Here is a 20,776-nt window from a genome sequence, read left to right as displayed (position 1 = left end):
TTGTCATTATTGCATTAGTGCAAGGAATACTGGATCCGAGGCAGGAATACATCTTGGATGGGATGCCAGTCCATCTCAAGGCTTAATGCACACAAACATTTATACTTACAGTGTATAGTGTAGATTTAGTGTAGCGAAGACGCACAGTGGTGCTTGAAAGTTTGTGAACCCTTTAGAATTTTCTATATTTCTGCATAAATTTGGTTAGCACGGTCGCCTCACAGCAAGAAGGTTCTGGGTTCGAACCCAGCAGCCAGCAAGGGCCTTTCTGTGTGGAGTTTGCATGTTCTCCCCATGCAAACTCTGCTCGGACTGTTTCTAAGTCTGCTGGGTCCATTCCTCTTGGTGGGATTGTTCTGTCATGGGCCAAATGACCATAGGTGCTGACTAGACCCAAAAGCAGACTCACATACACAGAAATGGAGTAGAAAATGTCTTTAATCCTTGAAGCGTGAGGCACTGGAAGAGGAGAGCAGCAGCCAGGGAAAAATCTGGAATGGAACATTAGGGAAATGGGAGCTAGCGCAAAACAGGAAGAGTAGAAGTCCCAGATGAGCACGGAAGCAGGGAAATAATTCACTGAGTCCTGAATGCAACCCTGCAGCTGGAAAAAAGAGCTCACAGCACAAAACAAAAGTAAAGAGTCCAGAGCGCTCTCGCGGCAGCAAAAAAGCACTCGCAGTCCCAAAAGGTGAACGGGAAAAGTAATCCAAAAAGGGGGAGTGAAGTAATCCCAAAGTGCACAGCAAAGTAGCAGAGTAACAGAGTCTGGAACAAAACTGGGGGGGACAGGCAAAATAATGTAGCATGAGGCGAAGACAATCCCACGTCGACAGAATCTCTGAGTGGTATAATATAGAGCCATAGATGAGCTGATGAAAGACAGGTGTGCTGGCCACAGTGCGGGGGAGGCTCAGAGAAAACCAGGGAGTGGAGTAAAAGACCGGATCAGGACCTAGACTTTTCCTGGCTGGCTTGTAACAGGACGCAGTTTACTTTTTTAACACTCACAGTGAATCTGTAAGCAGTCATTAAGTCAGAAATGGATGAAACAGTTTTCTTTTGCTTTATGTTTGTCTCATTATTAGGTGGGGATGTGTGTGTTTCGGGTCATGACAGTGGGCCAGTGTTTGAAGAGCAGCCATCCAGTCTGATTTTTCCAGAAGGGCTGCCTGAGGGCAAAGTGACACTGAATTGCCAGGCGAGAGCCAGTCCTACAGCATCCTACATGTAACACAGCTTTCTTTCACTACTAGCACCTTCTTAAACACATAATAACAGATTAATTTGCCATTGAAATAATGTCTTTTCTTAAACCTTCTTTATGTTCTCGTTTGTGATTCTGCACAGGTGGCGTGTTAATGGGACAGATGTGGTAATAGGAGAAGACTCTCACTACACTTTGGTGGCAGGGAATCTGGTGATCAATAACCCCCAACATAGCCATGATGCTGGTTCATACCAATGCCTTGCCATCAACCGCTGTGGCACTATCATTAGCCGAGCAGCTAACCTCAAATTTGGCTGTGAGTTTGGATCAGACCTGTTATCCTTAAGGGTTCTGTGGTTGTCTCTCTGAGGGAACCTTAAAGTGTATATGTAGACCCCTACAAACAGACTGTTTCCCTATCTGAGAGACCTTTAAGTAGACTGATTTTGGAAGCTAAAACACCTTAATTATCCAATGAACCCTTAAAACCCCCTTTTCTAAGAGTGTATTAGCCTCATATGAAATTATGAAAGCCCTTATGAAATCTTAATCCTACAGTTCTGTCCATTAGTTAGAAATGGATTTGATATATTGATTTTCTAATACAATATAATTGTATACAATCCCAATACAATTCTTTAAAACAAAAAGCTCAAACCCAATCATCATCGGCTGTCCATCGCTAGCGATGATGACTGTTTCATTAGGATATGAAGAGACGCAGATGGGCCCTGAGGTCTGCACCAGAGTGACAGAGTCGTCCTCAACGGTGGCATGAATGGCCTGGTTGAGCTGCTATGGAATGTCTGGTTTCATGATCTCTTGTATACCCCCTTTGACGCTTGTCTTCAATTGCAGACACTGAGCTTTTAACTATGCTTCACCATGTTGCTGTATCTGAGGCATTCCTTTCCCATGTCTGATCAATATCTCTGCCATTCTTCATGTTCCACTTCAAAACGTCTTTGTACCTCAGTTTCTCTCCTCCTTGTCTCCTCTTTCCTAAGCTCAATTCTCCATCGAAAACAGCTTTGGGTAGTCGTGTGTCAGGCATGCGCCAGACGTGTCCAGCCCAACGAAGTTGGGAGGCTGTGATAAGGGCTTCCACACTTACTGTTTTGGCTCACCTGAGGACTTCGACATCTGGGACCTTGTCCTGCCATTTTATTTTGAGGATTTGATGCAGGTGTCGGAGTTATAATCTGGTCAGTTTCTTGAAGTGTTTACAGTAGAGCATCATGCGTTCGGTGGCATAAAGCAGAGATGGTAAGACTGACATATTGTATACTTTCAACTTGGTGGTTTTCTTGATGTCATGGTGAGACCATAGTTGCTTTTGTAATGCACTGAAGACTTTGGTGGCAGCTTGAATCCAGCAGTCTACCTCCAAGTCTGACAAGTTTGTATTGGTAACTGCACTGCCTAAGTAGACGAAACTCTCAGAACTCCTAAGAGGCCTTCCACTGACCAAAACAACATTGTTTGACATTGCTTGCAGCTCAGGTGAGGGTTGGTTCAGGAGTTCTGTTTTTATGGTATTGGTTTTCAATCCAAAGAGGGTTGCCGCTGTGGCAAAGTGATCAACGATTTCCTGCATGTCATCCAGATCTATTGCACCAAATGCAGAGTTGTCTGCATTTGTAGCAGCAGTTCTCACATGCAAATTTCCTGAGTTTTGGTTGAGGACTTGAGTCTGGTAAGATTGAAGAGTTTGCCTTCTGATAGAGTCCTGATGTAGACTCCTTAGTGTCCATAGCATAGGACTGCTGTAAGGTAGAGTATAAACAATGTCGGGGAAAGAACGCATCCCTGTTTGACACCATAAATGACAGGAAAAGCTTCACTAACGTCTCCTCTGATCGAAACCTTCCCAGACATGTTCTCATGGAAGAGCTTAATGAGCTGTATCAGTCTTTCCTGGCATCCATACACTTCTCATACCTTCCAAAGCATCTCTCGGTCAGCAGTATCAAAGGCCATTGAGAAGTCTATAGAGACCACATACAGAGGTTAACATTGCTCGAGGGCTTTCTCTTGGAGTTGTCTCAGGTAAAGATAATATCTGAAGTAGATCTGCTATGCTGAAACTGCACTGACTTTCTGGAAGTACAATTTCAGAGATGTTTTTGATTCAGTTTAGAACTATCTTGGCCAGAATCTCGCCTGCAATGGAAAGCAGAGATATGCCACAGTGATTTCCACATTCATTCCTTTCTCCTTTCTTTTTGTAGATGGTCACAATTAGGTCATCTTTAAAGTCTTGGGGAAGACACGTTCTCCCAGCATGCATTGTACAGTTTTAAAAGTGCAGCTGTTAGGCTGGGGCCACCTCGCTTCAACACGGCAGCTGGGATGCCATCTTGTCCAGGTGCTTTGCCACATCTAGTATCATTGAGTGCTTTCTCAAGCTCATCTGATGTGATGGGTACACACAGGTCTTCTCTTGTTGATCTCCTCTCAAGCCACCAACATGCCTCAGGATCAGCTGACCCTTGCTGGTTTAGGAGATTGAAGAAATGCTCCTTTCATCTTCTTTTTATGTCTTCCAGAGTTGTGTGGAGTATACTTCCATCAGCACTTTCCACTGGTGTCACTACATTGTTTCTTGGTCCATAGAGAGTCTTCAGTACGGTGAATAATCCATGGTAGTCCTTCCTGTCTGCCAGCTCCTGTAATTCGTCAGCTTTCCTGCACCACCATCTGTCTTTCATGGCTCTGACTTCTTGTTGCACTTTTGCTTTAATATAATTGAAAGCTTTCATGCTTCTGAGGTTTCTTTTAGATGTGATTTATAAATTTTGTGTTTTTCTTCTAACAATGCTTGGATAGAGTCAGACTGTTCTTGAAACCAGTCTGGTGTACTTTTCTTTTGCTGTCCAAGTATATCACTTGCAGTTGTGTACACAATATCTTTCAGCCATTGCCACATGTCCTCAATGTTTCCTGTGTCTTCTTGATCAAGGATATTTTCCTGTAGAGCAGTTGTAATAGCTATTTTGAGTTTGTGCTATGTCTCATCATTCTTCAACTTGCCTATGTCTAATTTCTTATTTGTTGTGGAAGCTGCTCTATAAGTCTGAGTCTCAGCTTTGATCGGACCATATAGTGGTCTGTTGAATATTCAGCTCCTTGCATTACGTTTGTTGACAGAATCTCTTTCATGTTGGATCTGTGAATCACAACATAATCAAGAAGATGTAAGTGTTTAGATCTTGGGTGGCACCAGGTGAAGTAATTCTTGTCTGGTTGGTGGAAGTCGGTATTAGTGATGCATAGTTCATGCTGAGTACAAAAGTTGAGCATAATTTCACCATTGACATTCCTATTTCCCTTGCCAAATTTCCCAATAGTACATTCATATGTTACCTGATCATTACCTACTCTTTCACTGAAATCTCCCAGGAGCAGAAGCTTCTCTACTTGAAGTACCCTGTCTACCACATCAGCTAGTTCATGATAGAAGGCTTCTTTTTCTTTATTAGGATAGGCCATGGTAGGTGCATGCTCACTGATCAAATTTAGGTAGCGATCATTCCCTGTGGGTACATGTAAACTTAGGTTTCGCTCAGATATTCCCACTGGTAGTGATGGCAGTTTGCCAGCTATTGTCACATTTAGTCCATTGCCACAGGGCTTTCCTATTCTCCTCTCCTAATGAAGTGTCTTGCACAGTAAGGTGAGACAAACGATGTCATGCCCCCATCACATTGTCTCTCTGGACCTCCAGACCTGCTGCGAAGTAGTGCACAAAAGTGCCACAGACTTGACAGGTATGGAAGTTGCCCCACAGTGACAAATGACTTGCTGAATGATACCATCCGGTGGCCATTTAAGTGACCAACACCCACTTAAACACTCACTTAATATTACTTAAACCACCATTTAAATCACCCAAACCAGATATATTATTTTAAACCAACAAACTACACAGATCCATCTGTGTGTCCAGACAATAATTTCTCCATCTCATAACTACATAATTTTCCTATTTGTTTTATTGCAATTATTAAATAATTACTATTGAATATTAGTATAAAAATGCAGGTGATTATAGAAAATTGCGTGCGCTGATTGTTCGAGAAATTCAGATTACTTTTTGATAATCACCTCGAGTGATTCAGCAAAATGGCGGCCAATCGCTTTGTCACCGTAAGTGAGGAAGAATTACAAATTATGAAATAAAATCCTGTTCCTAAAAGCACTAAAGATGCTACGGTACATAGTTTGCTCTAAAACTAATCAAAGGTAGGTGGAATTGTGATTTATTTTGTCTGTTTCAAAACAAATTATTTTATTTGAGTCGGCATAAATAAATGACACAAGCCTGCATGCATGCAGCAAGCCTGCACGCAAGCCGCAAGCATGCGCCCATGCTGCAAACCTGCATGCGTTACATTTGCATGCCACTTCGGAGTTTGAAATAAATAATTTTTTAAACATGATTTTTAAAAATTTTTTCAGTAATCACCTGTGTATTTATACTAAAAGAACTATCCACCTGAGGCTCAGTGAATATTGGTGAATAATAACCTTGACTTTGTCTCAGTTATTATTCACTGATCCTCTCTTTGCCTTTGGTGAATAATTGTTAAATATAGGTACAGATGAGTAATTTATGAACCACATAAAAATAATCAAGGAAATAGACATAACTCACCTCCTTGGAGATCTCTGTATGATATGTCAATAAGAACTTGATTTAAAATAACATGAATAAAATCACCCCTTGTTTTAAAAAGAGTCAAAGGAGTGGTCATTTTGAACACATGGATCACCCTGATACTGGCAAAGAAATAAGTAAAATGATAATCGGCAAAATTATCCTCATTATAGAAACCAAACACTTCTGAAAACATATTATTATTATTATTATTATTATTATTATTATTATTACAGTTTTAATAAAAATGTAAATAGAATTATTTTGAGCTGCTGGATTATACAAGAACATTAATTAAACTTTACTTGCTGCAACATTAAGTCAAGTTGGCAGTCTAATGCTGGCTCAGACTTGTTTGCTGTCTTTTTTAGATCTCCATGATTTCCCCTCAGAAAGAAGGAGTCCTCAAACTGTTTATGAGGGAGTTGGGACTTATTTGGCTTGCCAGCCTCCAGCTCACTACCCAGGTAAGCTGCAGAAATAAAACAAGAATTTGGCCATTCTCAAAGGTGAAGATAATTAAGTGAAAATTGTATTTTGTCTCTTTTTCTTTCTCCCTAGCTCTCTCCTACCGTTGGATCCTGAATGACTTCCCTAGCTTCGTCCAGCCAGATGGGGGAAGGTGGTTTGTGTCCCAGGTGACAGGCAACTTGTATCTGGCTAATGCCAAAGCCAATGACACAGGCAACTACTTCTGCCTCACCACCATTAACATGGACATCACCACTAAGAGCACATTCAGCAAAGCCATTCAGCTCACAGTGCAGCCTGATGGTCAGCACTACTTCTCTTCTTTAACAGTACAAGTGACTGTTGTGATATTAGATTATACTCTAACCAAACTATTCCCTCACTGGCTACGTTTACATGCACGTCCAAATCGAGCTGCTGTTGGTAATCGAGCAAAGGGTCCCAGCAGGGGTGCCAGAGAAATCCAATCCTACATGCACAAGTGAAATCGGGCTATTGTGCAAGGTGCATTGTGCACCTGAGCCACACGTGGCGCTACACGCCCCATCGTGTTGGTACACTTCCGGTTGTCGTCATGAAGAAGAGCTATAGTGTTGCCAGATACTGCTGACGTTTTCCAGCCCAAAACATGTTCAAATCTGCTAAAATGCACTTAAAACCCCCAATCTGGCAACACTAGCAGTTCCGTGTTCAAGCTGTTAGGCTTGCTCTAACAGACTATGGCTACAAACTGTCCGGCGCAGACCACTGTTTTGTAAGACAACTTATTTTGCACAATAATATTTTTCTAAAGTCCATTTTTTGCTTACAAAAATATATATATTTTTTGCTTACAATTTAACTTATGTCTTAATAAACACAAAAAAAGTTCAAATGTTTTGTTTTTATTGACATTCTTCAGATGTTGGACATATATATATATATATATATATATATATATATATATATATATATACACACACACAAATACAATGACTTGTTTATGTACACAATTCACAGCTATGCAACAGATGTATTTGGTGATACAGTAAGTGAGCTAAATTTTAACAGTGCAAACAATGCCACAAAAAGAAAAGATTCATGCCGTTGTCATGATTCGTTGTCATGCCGACCGAGGCTGTTGTGTTTCCCGCTTGTGGTCTCGTCACTCGTCACTTCCGGAAGTAGCTCGACAACTAGCTCGATAGGGTATACATGCACAAAGTAGCTCGGCAGAAATCGCATAAACTAGGTCGTGTAGCTCGATTCCGAGAAATCAAGTTTGGTTCAATTTCAGCCGAATTAAGGTGTATAAATGGCATTTTGAACTTCGATTTCAGTCGAGCAACGGCAGAAATTCGATTCTCTCTATGTGCATGTAAACGTAGTGACTGTTAAGTTTGAAACCCAATTTCTTAAAAAACACAAAACAAAAACAAAACCCGTATGTTCATGTTGTTTATATGCTAGTTGTTCCATGATCTATTTGTGTTTAATGTTTAACACAATATTTCTTCAAACATAGAAATAGCATCATTTTTCTTGAGTTTTTTTTTTTTTATTATCAGATTTCTCACAAACAGTATTGCATGACCCCTAGACCCACTTCAGTTGCTTTCCCTTCTGTGCGGTCATATTTTTTCACCAAACATACTGGTGTTACGCATGGCAAAAAAAGTTTAACTTTGAAGTTGAAGGTTGAATGTAGCGAGACTCTGATGTGAGTGGAGCACAGAAGCATGGTAAGCAGTTGTTTGCGTCTTAATTATTTTCTTTATTGTTGCTTTTCAGCACACAACTCAAACTCTCTCGCACGCGCGCGCACACACACAGGCTACTATCAAGCCCTCAGCGCCGACCTCCCTTCTCACTCTTTTTTTTATAGGGTGCGGTCACTGGAGGAGACACACAAACACGTTAATTGACAACACGTGTAGTGATACGACCACTCACCTTCCTTGACTCCGCCCTCCATTCACAGACTGCCGCTCGGCCACGCCCTCACTGCCACATACCCTCACCACCCGACTCAGGCCGGGGAGCCGTCCGGCCTGCAGTGGACTCCCCCCCCAAGGGGACAGAAAGTCCGCCACCACCATCTGCGCCCCCGGCCTGTGGACCACCTCGAATTTAAATGGCTGGAGGGCAAGATACCAACAGGTGATCTGCGCATTGGCATCCTTCATGTGGTGGAGCCACTGGAGGGGCTCGTGGTCCAAACAGAGGGTGAAAGGGCATCCTAGTAGGTAGTACCGGAGGGCGAGGACCGCCCACTTGATGGCAAGGCATTCTTTCTCTGTCGTGCTGTACCTGCCTTCCCGCATTGTCAGCTTCTGGCTAAGGTACAGCACAGGACGCTCCTCCCCCTCCACCTTCTGAGACAGAACGGCCCCCAGTCCTCTGTCCGATGCATCTGTCTGTAAAATAAAGGGGAGAGAAAAGTCAGGGGAGTATAACAGTGGCCCCCTCACACAATGCAGCCTTTACCCTAGAGAAAGCCTGTTGGCATTGCTTCGTCCACTGGACCGGATCTGGTGCTCCCTTTTCAGTGAGATCAGTCAGCGGGCTGGTGGCAAAAGAATAATTTGGTATGAACCTACGATAGTAGCCAGCCAGCCCCAGGAACTGTCTCACCCCCCTTTTTGGTCTTGAGCCTCGGGCAGGTCGCAATCACTCCCGTCTTATTAATTTGGGGACACACCTGCCCATGGCCTAAGTGGAAACCCAGATACCGTACTTCCACCCACCCAATTGCACACTTCTTTGGCAGCTGAGACTCACCCACCTTAGCGACTTTAGGACGGCCTTAAGGTGTCTGAGGTGCCATGGCCAGTCACTGCTGTAGATGATAATATCATCAAGATACACGGCTGCATAGGTGGTGTGGGGGCAGAGGACCCTGTCCATAAGCCACTGGAACGTAGCGGGCGCCCCAAACAACCCAGAAGGAAGTATGATGAATTGGTGTAAGCCAAATGGTGTGGAAAAGGCCGTTTTCTCTCAGGACAGAGGAGTCAAGGGGATCTGCCAATATCCCTTCGTTAAATCCAGTGACGAATAAAAACGAGCAGTGCCTAATCGATCAAGCAGCTTGTCAATGCGAGGCATTGGGTACACGTCAAATTTAGACACTGCATTGATTTTCCTATAGTCCACACAGAACTGGACCGACCGATCAGTCTTGGGGACCAGGACCACTGGGCTGCTCCAGTCACTGTGGGACTCCTTGATTATGCCCATTTCGAGCATGGCCTCGAGTTCATCCCGGACCACCTTTTTTTTGTGTTCGGGCAGGCGGTAAGGGCGGCTGTGCACTACCACCCCCGGGGGCATCTCAATGTGGTGTTCTATGAGTGGGTGTGGCCGGGCAGGTGCGAAAACATGTCGGAAAATTCTTTCTGCAACTGGGCTACCTCCGTGAGTTGGGCCGGGGAGAGGTGGTCTCCACAGGGGACTGGAGTGGTGGGGCGATGTCAATTTTCTTTTTTGAACCTCTGGCCCCAGTTCCGCCTTCTCCGGGATTACTGACACCAACCCCACGGGAACCTCATCATTCCAATGTTTTAATAGATTGAGGTGGTAAATTTGCAATGCCCCACCCCTGTCTGTTCACCTCACCTCATAGTTGACGTCCCTGACTTGCCGTGTTACCTCGAAGGGGCCTTGCCACTTGGCGATCAATTTGGAGCTCGACATGGGCAGTAATACGAGCACTTTGTCTCCTGGTCTGAACTCCCTAAGGTGCGTCCCCTGTTGTACAGTTGGACTTGACGTTCTTGCGCCTGCCGCAAATTCTCCTGGGTTAAGTGCGTGAGTGTGTGGAGTTTGGTGTGCAGGTCAAGAACGTATTGAATTTTGTTCTTACTAGGTGAAGGTCCCTCCTCCTAATTTTCACGTAGCACGTCCAAAATGCCATGCGGCTTATGCCCATATAATGATTCAAATGGTGAAAAACCTGTGGAGGCTTGCGGGACCTCTCGTACTGCAAATAACAGAGGCTCGAGCCACTTATCCCAATTATGTGCATCTTCGCTTACGAACTTCTGAATTATATTTTTGAGAATTCGATTAAAACGTTTCACTAAGCCATCTGTTTGTGGGTGACAGACGCTGGTGCGGATAGGCTTAATCCCCAGTAACCCATACAGCTCACGCAGTGTGCGTGACATGAATGTAGTGCCTTGGTCGGTCAGGATTTCCTTTGGAATCCTGACCCAGGAGATAAAGGGGAAGAGCGCTTCTGCAATACTGCGTGCTGAGATATTGCAGAGAGGCACTGCTTCTGGGTATCATGTTGCATAGTTCACCAGAACTAAAATAAAGCGATATCCCCATGCTGACCGATCTAATGGCCTGACGAGATCCATCCCAATTCTTTCGAAAAGGGTCTCGATTAAGGGGAGAGGGCGCAAAGGCGCTTTTGGAGTGCCCGCGGGATTTACTAATTGGGATTTGCGGCACGCCGCACACCACCAACGGACATCCTCGTGAATCCCTGGCCAATAGAACTGAGCCATTATTCGGGCTAGTGTTTTATCCTGCCCTAAGTGTCCGGCCATGGGATTAAAGTGAGCTGCCTGGAAAATGATTTCCCGGCAGCTCTTTGGAATTAATAACTGTGCTATCTTTTCACCAGTTTGAGTGTCCTGCGTCACTCGGTATAACCTATCCTTAACACTAGCAAAGTAGGGGAAGGCCAGTGTCGCATTTGGCTGGAGAATTTGGCCATTGATTACTCTCACTTGGTCAAATGCATGCCGCAGAGTTCTGTCTCATGACTGCTCTAACGGGAAATCCCCAAGGGAATCCCCAAGAGAGGGAGGAGGGGCAGGGTGTTCCTCACTCCGTGTATCGCCCTGACACGGTGCTGACATAGACGGCTCTGTGACAGCTTCTCCCACCAATGCTACTCCAGGGCTTTCCCCAAACGGATTACTGCAGGATCCACTCCTTACTAGGTGCATCATTAACTCCTTAAAACCCAGCCAATCAGTCCCCAAAATCAGCGAGTGGGTGAGACGAGGGTTAACCGCCACCTTTACACTATGCTTTTCCCCTAGAAATAGAATGTGGACGGACACTAAAAGGTAGTTGTGAACATCCCCATGCACACACAACACCTTCACCACTCGTGCTCTCTCTAATGCCTCACCTTGCACCAGGCTTTGGTAGATTGAGGTCTGGTTACAGCCGGAATCCACCAAGGCCTGGTACATATCCCCTTGGACACTTACCAGTATATGATACGCTCCGGCCCGATTGAGGGCGGTTTCTGGCATGTTGGGGACCCGGACCACTGCGCCCACCTCCATCGCAGAGCACTGATGTTGGAGATGTCCCGGCTCCCCGCAGCACCAGCACACCCGCCAAGGCTCTCCCTCTGCACCAGTGTTACGGACATCACTCACCTGGGGGGAGGAGACACAGACAAGGAAAAGGAAAACGGGAGGACACCGTGGGTGCGCCGGGCTGGCTGGGGGGGGGAGCCGGCCCCTGCCTCTGCAATGGGTTAATGGGGCGAGGACGGGAAGCAGAGAGCGAGAAGAGAAGAGGAGACATGCCTTCCTGCTGTCGGAACTGCCGCCATGTGGTTCTCTGCCAGCTCGATAGCTTGGTTCAGTGACGCCAGGTGATGACACTGGACCCACTCCACCGTTCCTTCCAGAAGTCGCGCGACAAATTGCTCCAGTGTCACCAGGTCGATCACTCCCTCGGCATCGTGGTCATCTGCCCTCAGCCACTGCCGGCCAGCAAGCATCCCGGAGTTGTTGCCCGAGCAAGAATGGTCGGCCGACCTCCTCCAAGCACAGCGAGCGGAAGCGCTGTTGTTGTTGCTCTGGGGAGTGGCCGACACGCTGGAGGATGGCTCGTCGGAGGTCCGTGTACACGAGCCGGCTGTCGGCGGGGAGCTGCAGCGCAGCCAGCTGCGCCTCGCCCATCAGCACGGGCAGGAGGCACACTGTGCGCTTGTTGACCGGCCAACCCCATGCCTCCGCTGCTTGCTTGAAGAGCGCGAGGAAGGCTTCCGGATCATCACGCAGACCCATCTTTGTTAGGGTGAGGTGGGGAGGGTCTGCTCCGGTGGCGGTCGTGGACCCCGCTGACATGAGCAGGTGCCAGAACGTCTGGTGGTCTTCCTGTTGGGCCAGCACCAAGGCTTCGAACCGTTGTCCTTGCTCCTTTTGGAGGGCGACCAGCGCTTGGTGCTGGTTCTGCTGGGCTGTGGCGAGGGCATGGATCAGGTCCTTGAATGGAGAGGACTCCATGAGGCTGTTCCCTTCTGCACTCGTCCTGAGTTTCGGCACCACTGTAGCGAGACCCTGATGTGGGTGGAGCACAGAAGCACGGCAGGCAGTTGTTTGCATCTTAATTATTTTCTTTATTGTTGCTTTTCAGCACACAACTCAAACTCTCTCTTGCACGCGCACACACACACAGGCTACTATCAAGCCCTTGGTGCTGACCTCCCCTTCTCACTCTCCTTTTATAGGGCGCAGTCACTGGAGGAGACACACAAACACACGTTAATTGACAACAGGTGTAGCGATACGACCGCTTACCTTCCTTGACTCCGTCCTCCATTCACAGACTGACGCTCGGCCACGCCCCCACTGCCACATTGAAGTTTAGATAAGAATGGAATTTCTGGGGAAAATAATAAGAATGACAATTTATATTTATTGTCAGTCCTGTGCGCTGTGGCGCATGCACCTGAATAAATCTCTGGCGCATTCCGGACTACGCATGCGTTGAGCAGACTCTAGCATGAGCACCATTAATGATGCACACCTGAACTTAATTAAGGAGCTATATGTGCACCTATTTAAGGACTGTTCAGATGCAGTATCACTGCAAAATTTAACTATGCCAGTACGCATTACCAAGCCTTTCTTCCCGTGTTTCTGATTTCCTGGTTTCCTGATTCCTGTACCTGTTCGTTGTTCTTGTTCTCACTTTGCCTCTGATATCCTGTTTGCGCCTCGCTCAAGCCTTTGCTTATTTTGCGTTATGGATTTAGCCTGCCGTAGGACCATTTGCCTGTGTGAGTTTTCACCTGTGTAAATAAATCACTTCTGCACATACATCCACGTACCTCATACCTGACACTTATTGTATTTTAATTATTCTTTAGGGTTGTCGGTAATTTTTCACAGATTCATTTCTGACTAAAAAAATACAATACTCCTTTCAAAATATTTTATTGTTCAAATAAAAGTAATTTTTTTCTATTAGTTGAGTGAAAGCCTAGTAAAAATTGAAAGTGAAAATTATAATAATTGCAATAGCTTTTTTATTATTTTCCTCTAGGTTGCCAGTAATTCTGGTGCTGACTGTAGATCCTTGCTTGGCTATGACCAGCCTTATTTTAGTTCACTAATGATTATTCCACTAGAGATCTGTGTAATTAGCTTGTTTAGTATTTTTTGTTGTTGTTTTCTTTTCTCCAGGCTCCAACATTTGGAGGAGAGATGCTTTTGAAAGTGTTTTACAATGATATGAACTGGTTACCTCTCATTCATTCATTCATTCATTCATTCATTCAAATTTTTAGCTAACCCCAAGAAGTCAGCCCCCAATATCCGTGTGCGTTTTCCCTCTGAGACGTATACTTTGGCTGGTCACACCACACAACTAGAGTGCTTTGCCTACGGCAAGTAAGTAGCTTTGGCCCACATGCAGTACAGTGTATATGCTATAAACATTATGCTTATAAGCCAAATTATATACCACATTATAAATATCATCATCTTTTTCTGCCATTTTGTCTATTTATTTCTCTACCTCTTTCTAAGTCCTACACCTAAGTTGCGCTGGAAGAAAACGGATGGAGTTTTACCCTCCAAGGTTGGAGTGAGTGCAGATAGCCCCATCCTGAACATTCCTGACTTAAGCTTTGATGATGAGGGCATGTATGAATGTGAGGCTTACAGTCCAGAGGGACGGGATACGCACCAGGGTCGCATTTCAGTCCAAGGTAGACTTTGAATACTTCAAATCTAATGTTGCTGCTAACAATAAATAAATAATAAAACCTTTATGTAGGAGTAGTTTTAAACCCAACTAAATAATTGAAGAAAATGTTGAAAATTATCTTTATTAATAAGACTAACAATTTTTATTAAGAAGCTGGTAGTAGTTTTAAAGAGTTGCAGGACAAATCACTTATTCTCTTTAACCCCTTAAACTTTCCTCACTTTCATTACTATGAACCTTTTCCTGTTGGTTTCACTATAGTTGTCATACAATTCACAGTAGTTACCCAGATAGCAGAGGGACGTTGAAACGGAGCCGATTCTTGGTCAGAATGGTCGGTTTCCGTCGTAAGTCAGAAAATCAACGCTGAAACGGCGCCGTGAAACGTCGATTTCTCCACCGTCGGAGAAGGTCGATTTATCACTGTTGAATCACCGTGGGTAAAGGTTGATCTGTCGACTGTCAGAGAAGGTCGAATATACGATGTTGAACCATTGTCACTTTTGCCGGCCAGTTTTCAACATTGGTAGGATGAGCAACTAATTGTTCAGAATATAAATTCTGGCCCGTAGCCAGGGGGGATCGGAGGGTTCGTTCGATCCCCCCCGGACACACACGCCCCTCAAGATTACTCAAGATTTATTCATTTGTTCATGTCCGATGAATATACATTGATTCACATTTAAATTTACAATATCAAATCCAGACTAATCAAAAAAGAAAAGTAGACTAAGTGAGGACGAGTTAGAAAAACGGGTTCATTTCTCCTATGTTTATGTTTACACGTTTTGTTCAGACTGCTTTACACCCCAATCCAGTGGGTGGCGGTAATGCCCCCATTAGACCCCTTTCACTGACGTCACCCGAAACCGGAAGTAAACAAACCCTGCGCCATATTGGAAGACCAACAAACTCGTGATTAGGGGGAAATAACGGCAGCGTGCGGTATGTGAACCCACGAGGCACTTGGTTCATCAAAAACCTACAATGGTAAACTTTTGTGCTGTGTTAGGGTGTTCTAACAAAGCTGATGGGAAAGGTGAAAAGAAGTCTTTCTACAGAATACCAGCTGTGATTGAGACACAAGCAAACCAAGGAGCTTTCTGCCAGGAGACAGAGAGAGGATTTAGCTGCTTTATGCAGAGCGGATCTGAATACTTCAAGTCTATTTTGTTACTGGTAAGTCACTAGGCTAGAGTGTTGTAGAACATTTTTTTAAATGTCTAAATTAGAAGATTTGAAGTGTGCTCGTGTATTTGGGGGGTACGGGAGTAGGGGGCCAGATGAAGTCCACCTTTGGGGAAAAAAGATCCCCCCCCCTCCACAATGCTGGCTACGGGCCTGAAATTGCCACTGTTTGTCTTATCCTGCTTACACATAGATACGAGTAAATGATATAAGTATAAGTGATAATGATAAGTAAATGATAAAAAAAAAGAACAAAAACCAGTTTACTTTCTTAACTCAGCAATGGATTTGACCTTCTATCTTTGAAAGTTTTTTTGCAAATAACTTAACATTTCCAAGATGATCATAAATTAATTCTAAGAAGATTGAAAGTGTTACAAAACCTGCATCTTATACCTAACTGGTGGGAATGGTGGTGTTACAACTTATCCTGGTGTTACTTTCATACCCGGTGTCTCTCATCTCTGTTGTATTGACTTTCATTTCAAGGCATGATATAAAAAAGGGCCAGTATGTATACGTAGCGATATGTCATTGGATGTCCCACACTGTCCCATAATGCAGTGCGATTACCACTGCTGTTTACTGGATGATGTCATTTTCGTTATATACCTGGGTGCACATGAAACTCCCACACCACTCGGTTGGATCGCGACTCTCTTGTGGATCAGCCTGCTGTTACGCTTGGACCATTGAAACAACATTGAGAAAAACACTGGACCACGCTACATTTTCATTCATCCCTGGACATCTGGTATGTACCATTATTCAGTCACTATTAATAAAGGGAATTTCGAATACAATTTCAAGCAGTTTAAGAAGTTATGATGAACTTCAGTCATATCACGCGTTGGAGAAATTTCCCTCAACTAGTATCCATTTGAAACAACAACAATGCAGATGCATTATTCAATCGAAAAACGAGTCGAAGTAGTTGTCTTGTTGGAGTGAAAACTTAGCGTTGGTGTGAAAACTTAGCGTTTAAATTGAGCATGTAGGCCTAGGTCGCATGTCGTTTTGAGCTGACCTGTTCTTTTGTGTAGCCTCATTATTGTCTTCATGCTACATTTTATTCTATCAGGTGTCTACCTTAGCCCTTTGTGGAGGAACCAACGTAGGGGTCACAGTGAGGCGGATGCTGCGTAGCCTCCTGGTCAACAGCTTGGCCAGCCAATTTAACTGGGCTGGAAAGGGGGAAAAAACTGCGTTTAAGGACACCAAGATCCATGATGTCCTGTTTGGTAGGTTATGCATGTGCACAAAGCTGTAAAAGAGGGTAAAATAGTAAGCTGTCGCAAGTACTTGCACACTACTTCTAAACGTTCTTTGGTAACTCCTTCACTAACTGTAACATTACGATTATAACGACAATGACAAACATATTGTGAAAGATGCAAAGGATTAAAAAGGATTAAGAAACTCACCAGGCGCCTTACTCAGAAAAAGCAGGTGTGCAGGCAAGTCCAGGGAGGCTGACTGAGTGACGAACGGTCCGGTAGTGGCATTTCTATTTCCGCTTTGTGTCAATGGGGAAATTAAAATGTTTTTTTTTTTAATCCCGTTTAAATTGTCACAAGATTCATATCTATGGTTTCTGATTTTTACATATATTTTCTGTACTAGTACCATTACTTGCCACCTACCACTAGAGTGTGACGTGCATAGTCTTAACAACTCAAACTTTAACAATTATCACCATGCAAAGTCTCAATGTTGTTTTGTTCTTTTTCTTTCAGATGCTCTACAAAAGCAGCTGCCAGGGAGCACACACGCTACTTTTAGTGACGCAATCAAGAAGTGGCTTAAGTATGTGCCAGAGAGAGAGGGAGGGATGAGGAGACGTGAGGTAGGGTGGCATTTAAAAACCCATAGCCTACTGCTGACTTTCTTTATCAATGCTGCATTAAATTAATTTTGGTTATGTTTTTCTGTTTCCATGTACAGGTGTCTGCGCCGCAGGAGGAATAGGCCACAATTATAAATTATAAATAAATCATAAAATGTTTCTAAGAACTTGTTCAAGTGTATTCTGTTCCTTATAAATGTTAAAAGTTATGCCTCATTAGATAGCTTGACAAACATTAGAAGAGGTGCATTGTTGCATGCATTTTTATATCCTGTTGTACATAAAACAGGACGTAGCCTACGCACATTGATATAAATTAAGTTTCACTTTCATGGTTGAAGTATGCATGTGTGTGTTCATCCTAGGCAAGAGCCCCGATGCTTTATTGTTAGCTAGTTTAATTTAGCCTGTTTTGCTTAATTTGTAGCCTTCCTGTTATACATAAAACAGGAAGTAAAGTTGGATGAATCATCACCGAAAATTAAACTATAAATCGACCGAAATCCGTAGTTGAATAAAGGGTGAAAGGGGGTCTATTCTCTGTCGGCCACCATCCACTTTTCAACGTCGTTTCAACGCAAACTCGTATGAGCAAAGCGGTGTTGAATCAACGCCGGTGATCCACGATGATTCGACAGCGTATGGTCAAAGAACATGCCGATGATTCCCCGTCGAATCAATGCCCTTTTGCTATCTGGGTACTGACTAGTATGTTAGCAAGACTGATAACAAACTAGGAGTTTAGCTGGTTAATTAACATGAGTACCATTCATGTGTTATTACGAGAGTAAGATTTTATATAGACAGTGGAGTTCATACAGTAGAGGTGAGTAATCGCATGGGTTTGTGTATGTAGCCCAACCAGAGTGGCTCCAGGTGATGAGCGATTCTGAGGTGGAAATCAGCTCAGAGCTAAACTGGAGTTGTGTGGCTGCAGGAAAACCAAGACCACTAATACGCTGGCTTCGCAACGGACTACCTCTTAGCACCCAGGTTAGATACAATGCAAAATATATTTGCACATCAAATTCACCATTGCTTTTAACACCTAGATCCATTTAAGTAGAAATTAGAAAATGAGTAAAAAATTATTTTACTCATACACATGGAGTGGTGATGTACTTAAACCAGCTGCATAAAGCTTAGGTTGAGATTTAAAACTAATCTCATCTCAAAACTCTCTGGCCCCTGTGGCTATCAAAGCTTACACTGACACTGATGTAATCAAAATGATATATTTAGAGGAATTACCATGTCTAGGAACCACTGAAGATGGACATTAAAGAGCCAGTTTATTGCTGATACTGTGTGGTCCACACTGACAGTTCTAGCAGAGTAATCAATTACACATTTCCCTACAATGATAATGGTATATATATATTTGTTTGAATCTCTTACTGTGAATTATTGAGTATCTTGTCAAAATTAAGATTATTATTCTGATTTCCTGCCTGTGTGCAGGATCGTGTGGAGGTGAACAGTGGTCACCTAAAAATTAGCAACTTGGCACTGGAGGATTCTGGAATGTACCAATGTGTAGCTGAGAACAAACATGGCACCATCTACTTTAATGCAGAACTCCGAGTTCAAGGTGAGCAGAAGATCTGTGTCAGGGTTGCCAGGTCTGTCTGCTAAAAGCTATCTAAAAATTATCACAGTGGTCAATAAAACCAATCCAGTTCCACAATTAATATAGTTAATATAGTCACCTTATTTATACTGATATACAGTGTCTTGTAAAAGTATTCATCCCCCTTGGTGCTTGTCCTGTTTTGTTGCATTACAAGCTGGAATTAAAATGGATTTTTGGGGAGTGAGCACGATTTGATTTACACAACATGCCTACCACTTTAAAGGTGCAAATTGTTTTTATTTATGGTTACACAAACAATAATTAAGATGAAAAAAAACCCCAGAAATCTGGAGTGTGCATAGGTATTCACCCCCTTTTGTATGAAACCCCTAAATAAGAGCTGGTCCAAACAATTCAATTCATAAGTCACATAATTAGTTGATTAAGCTCCACCTGTGTGCAATCAAAGTGTCACATGATCTGTCACATGATGTCTGTATAAATCAACCTGTTCTGGAAGGACCCTGACTCTGAAACACTACTAAGCAAGCAAAATGAAAACCAAGGAGCACTCCAAACATGTCAGAGACAAAGTTGTGAAGAACAATGGATCAGGGTTGGGTTAAAAACAGATATCCCAAACTTTGAACATCTCATGGAGCACCATTAAATCCATTATAGCAAAATGGAAAGACTATGTCAACCCTACAAACCTGACAAGAGAAGGCCACCTACCAAAACTCACAGACCAGGCAAGGAGGGCATTAATCAGAGATGCAACAAAGACACCAAAGATAACACTGAAGGAGCTGCAAAGATCAACAGCGGAGATGGGAGTATCTATCCATAGGACCACTTTAAGCAGTACAGGCCACAGAGTGGGGCTTTATGTAAGAGTGGCCAGAAAAAAAAGTCATTGCTGAAGAAAACATGTTTGGAGTTTGCCCAACAGCATGTGGCAGACTCCCCAAACACATGGAAGAAGATTCTCTGGTCAAATGAGACTAAAATTGATCTTTTTGGCCATCATGGGAAATGCCATGTGTGGCGCAAACCCAACACTCTGAGAACACCATTCCTACAGTGAAGCATGGTGGTGGCAACATCATGCTGTGGGGATATTTTTCATCTGCAGGGACTGGAAAGCTGTTCAGGACAAAAGGAAAGCTGGAAGGCACTAAATGCAGGGTAATTCGGCGCCAACAAGTGTGGCTGCCTTTCTCGAGCTCTGTCTGTCTAGTTTGTTTTTAGTGTTTTTATCGCTTTTTCGTCTAAAGTTTGTACTGTTGAACGTCGAACTTCAGTGGATATTTATTCTATCCTATGGATACCAGTCTTCACACAGCTCGTAAGGGCTGCAACAAATTTGTTTACACACGGGAGCGGCTGCTGGCACTACAATCAATTGGATGTAATGTTACAGATATCTACATCATACCCAGGGAGTTAAGGAAAACTTACCGTGGTTGCAGAGCAGGCAAGAAGCTGAAGGCCAGACGACTGGAGCAACGATGGTGGTACAAACCCTCTGTTCCTACGGTTGTGATGGGGAATGTCAACTCGCTTGCCAATAAGACTGATGAGCTGGCGGCTCTGGTGAGGAATGCCAAGCTATACCGGGAGTGCAGCTTACTGTGCTTCACAGAGATGTGGCTAAACAGCAACATCCCTGATGCTAACGTGGAGCTACCCAGCTTTTCCACAGTGAGATTGGATAGAAGTCCGGAGTTAAGCGGAAAACGTAAAGGTGGGGGGCTTGCACTTTTTATCAACATCAAGTGGTGTAATCCAGGACATGTCACTGTGAAAGAAACGGTTTGCTGTCCAGACATTGAGCTTTTAGCTGTCAGCCTTAGACCATATTACTTGCCTAGA

The 20,776-nt window shown here is 43.8% G+C and overlaps 1 protein-coding gene across 1 annotated transcript in view; it reads left to right on the top strand.

The window, feature by feature from the left end:
* The first annotated feature begins 294 nt into the window (after positions 1–294).
* The window catches only part of cntn2 (contactin 2), a 194,174-nt gene continuing 173,692 nt past the window's right edge, over positions 295–20,776 (top strand). Inside the window, exons 1-9 of the mRNA XM_060910961.1 lie at positions 295–322; positions 1,056–1,230; positions 1,351–1,526; positions 6,242–6,337; positions 6,432–6,644; positions 13,873–13,975; positions 14,114–14,295; positions 18,185–18,321; positions 18,790–18,919. Of these exons, the coding sequence (XP_060766944.1) occupies positions 295–322; positions 1,056–1,230; positions 1,351–1,526; positions 6,242–6,337; positions 6,432–6,644; positions 13,873–13,975; positions 14,114–14,295; positions 18,185–18,321; positions 18,790–18,919 (1,240 nt within the window). The remainder of the gene's footprint in view (positions 323–1,055; positions 1,231–1,350; positions 1,527–6,241; positions 6,338–6,431; positions 6,645–13,872; positions 13,976–14,113; positions 14,296–18,184; positions 18,322–18,789; positions 18,920–20,776) is intronic.

Source organism: Neoarius graeffei, chromosome 26, assembly GCF_027579695.1.
Source record: "Neoarius graeffei isolate fNeoGra1 chromosome 26, fNeoGra1.pri, whole genome shotgun sequence".
NCBI lineage: Eukaryota > Metazoa > Chordata > Actinopteri > Siluriformes > Ariidae > Neoarius > Neoarius graeffei.
The sequence above is the reverse complement of the archived record's forward strand: the minus strand, read 5'-3'. Positions and strand labels throughout refer to the sequence as shown.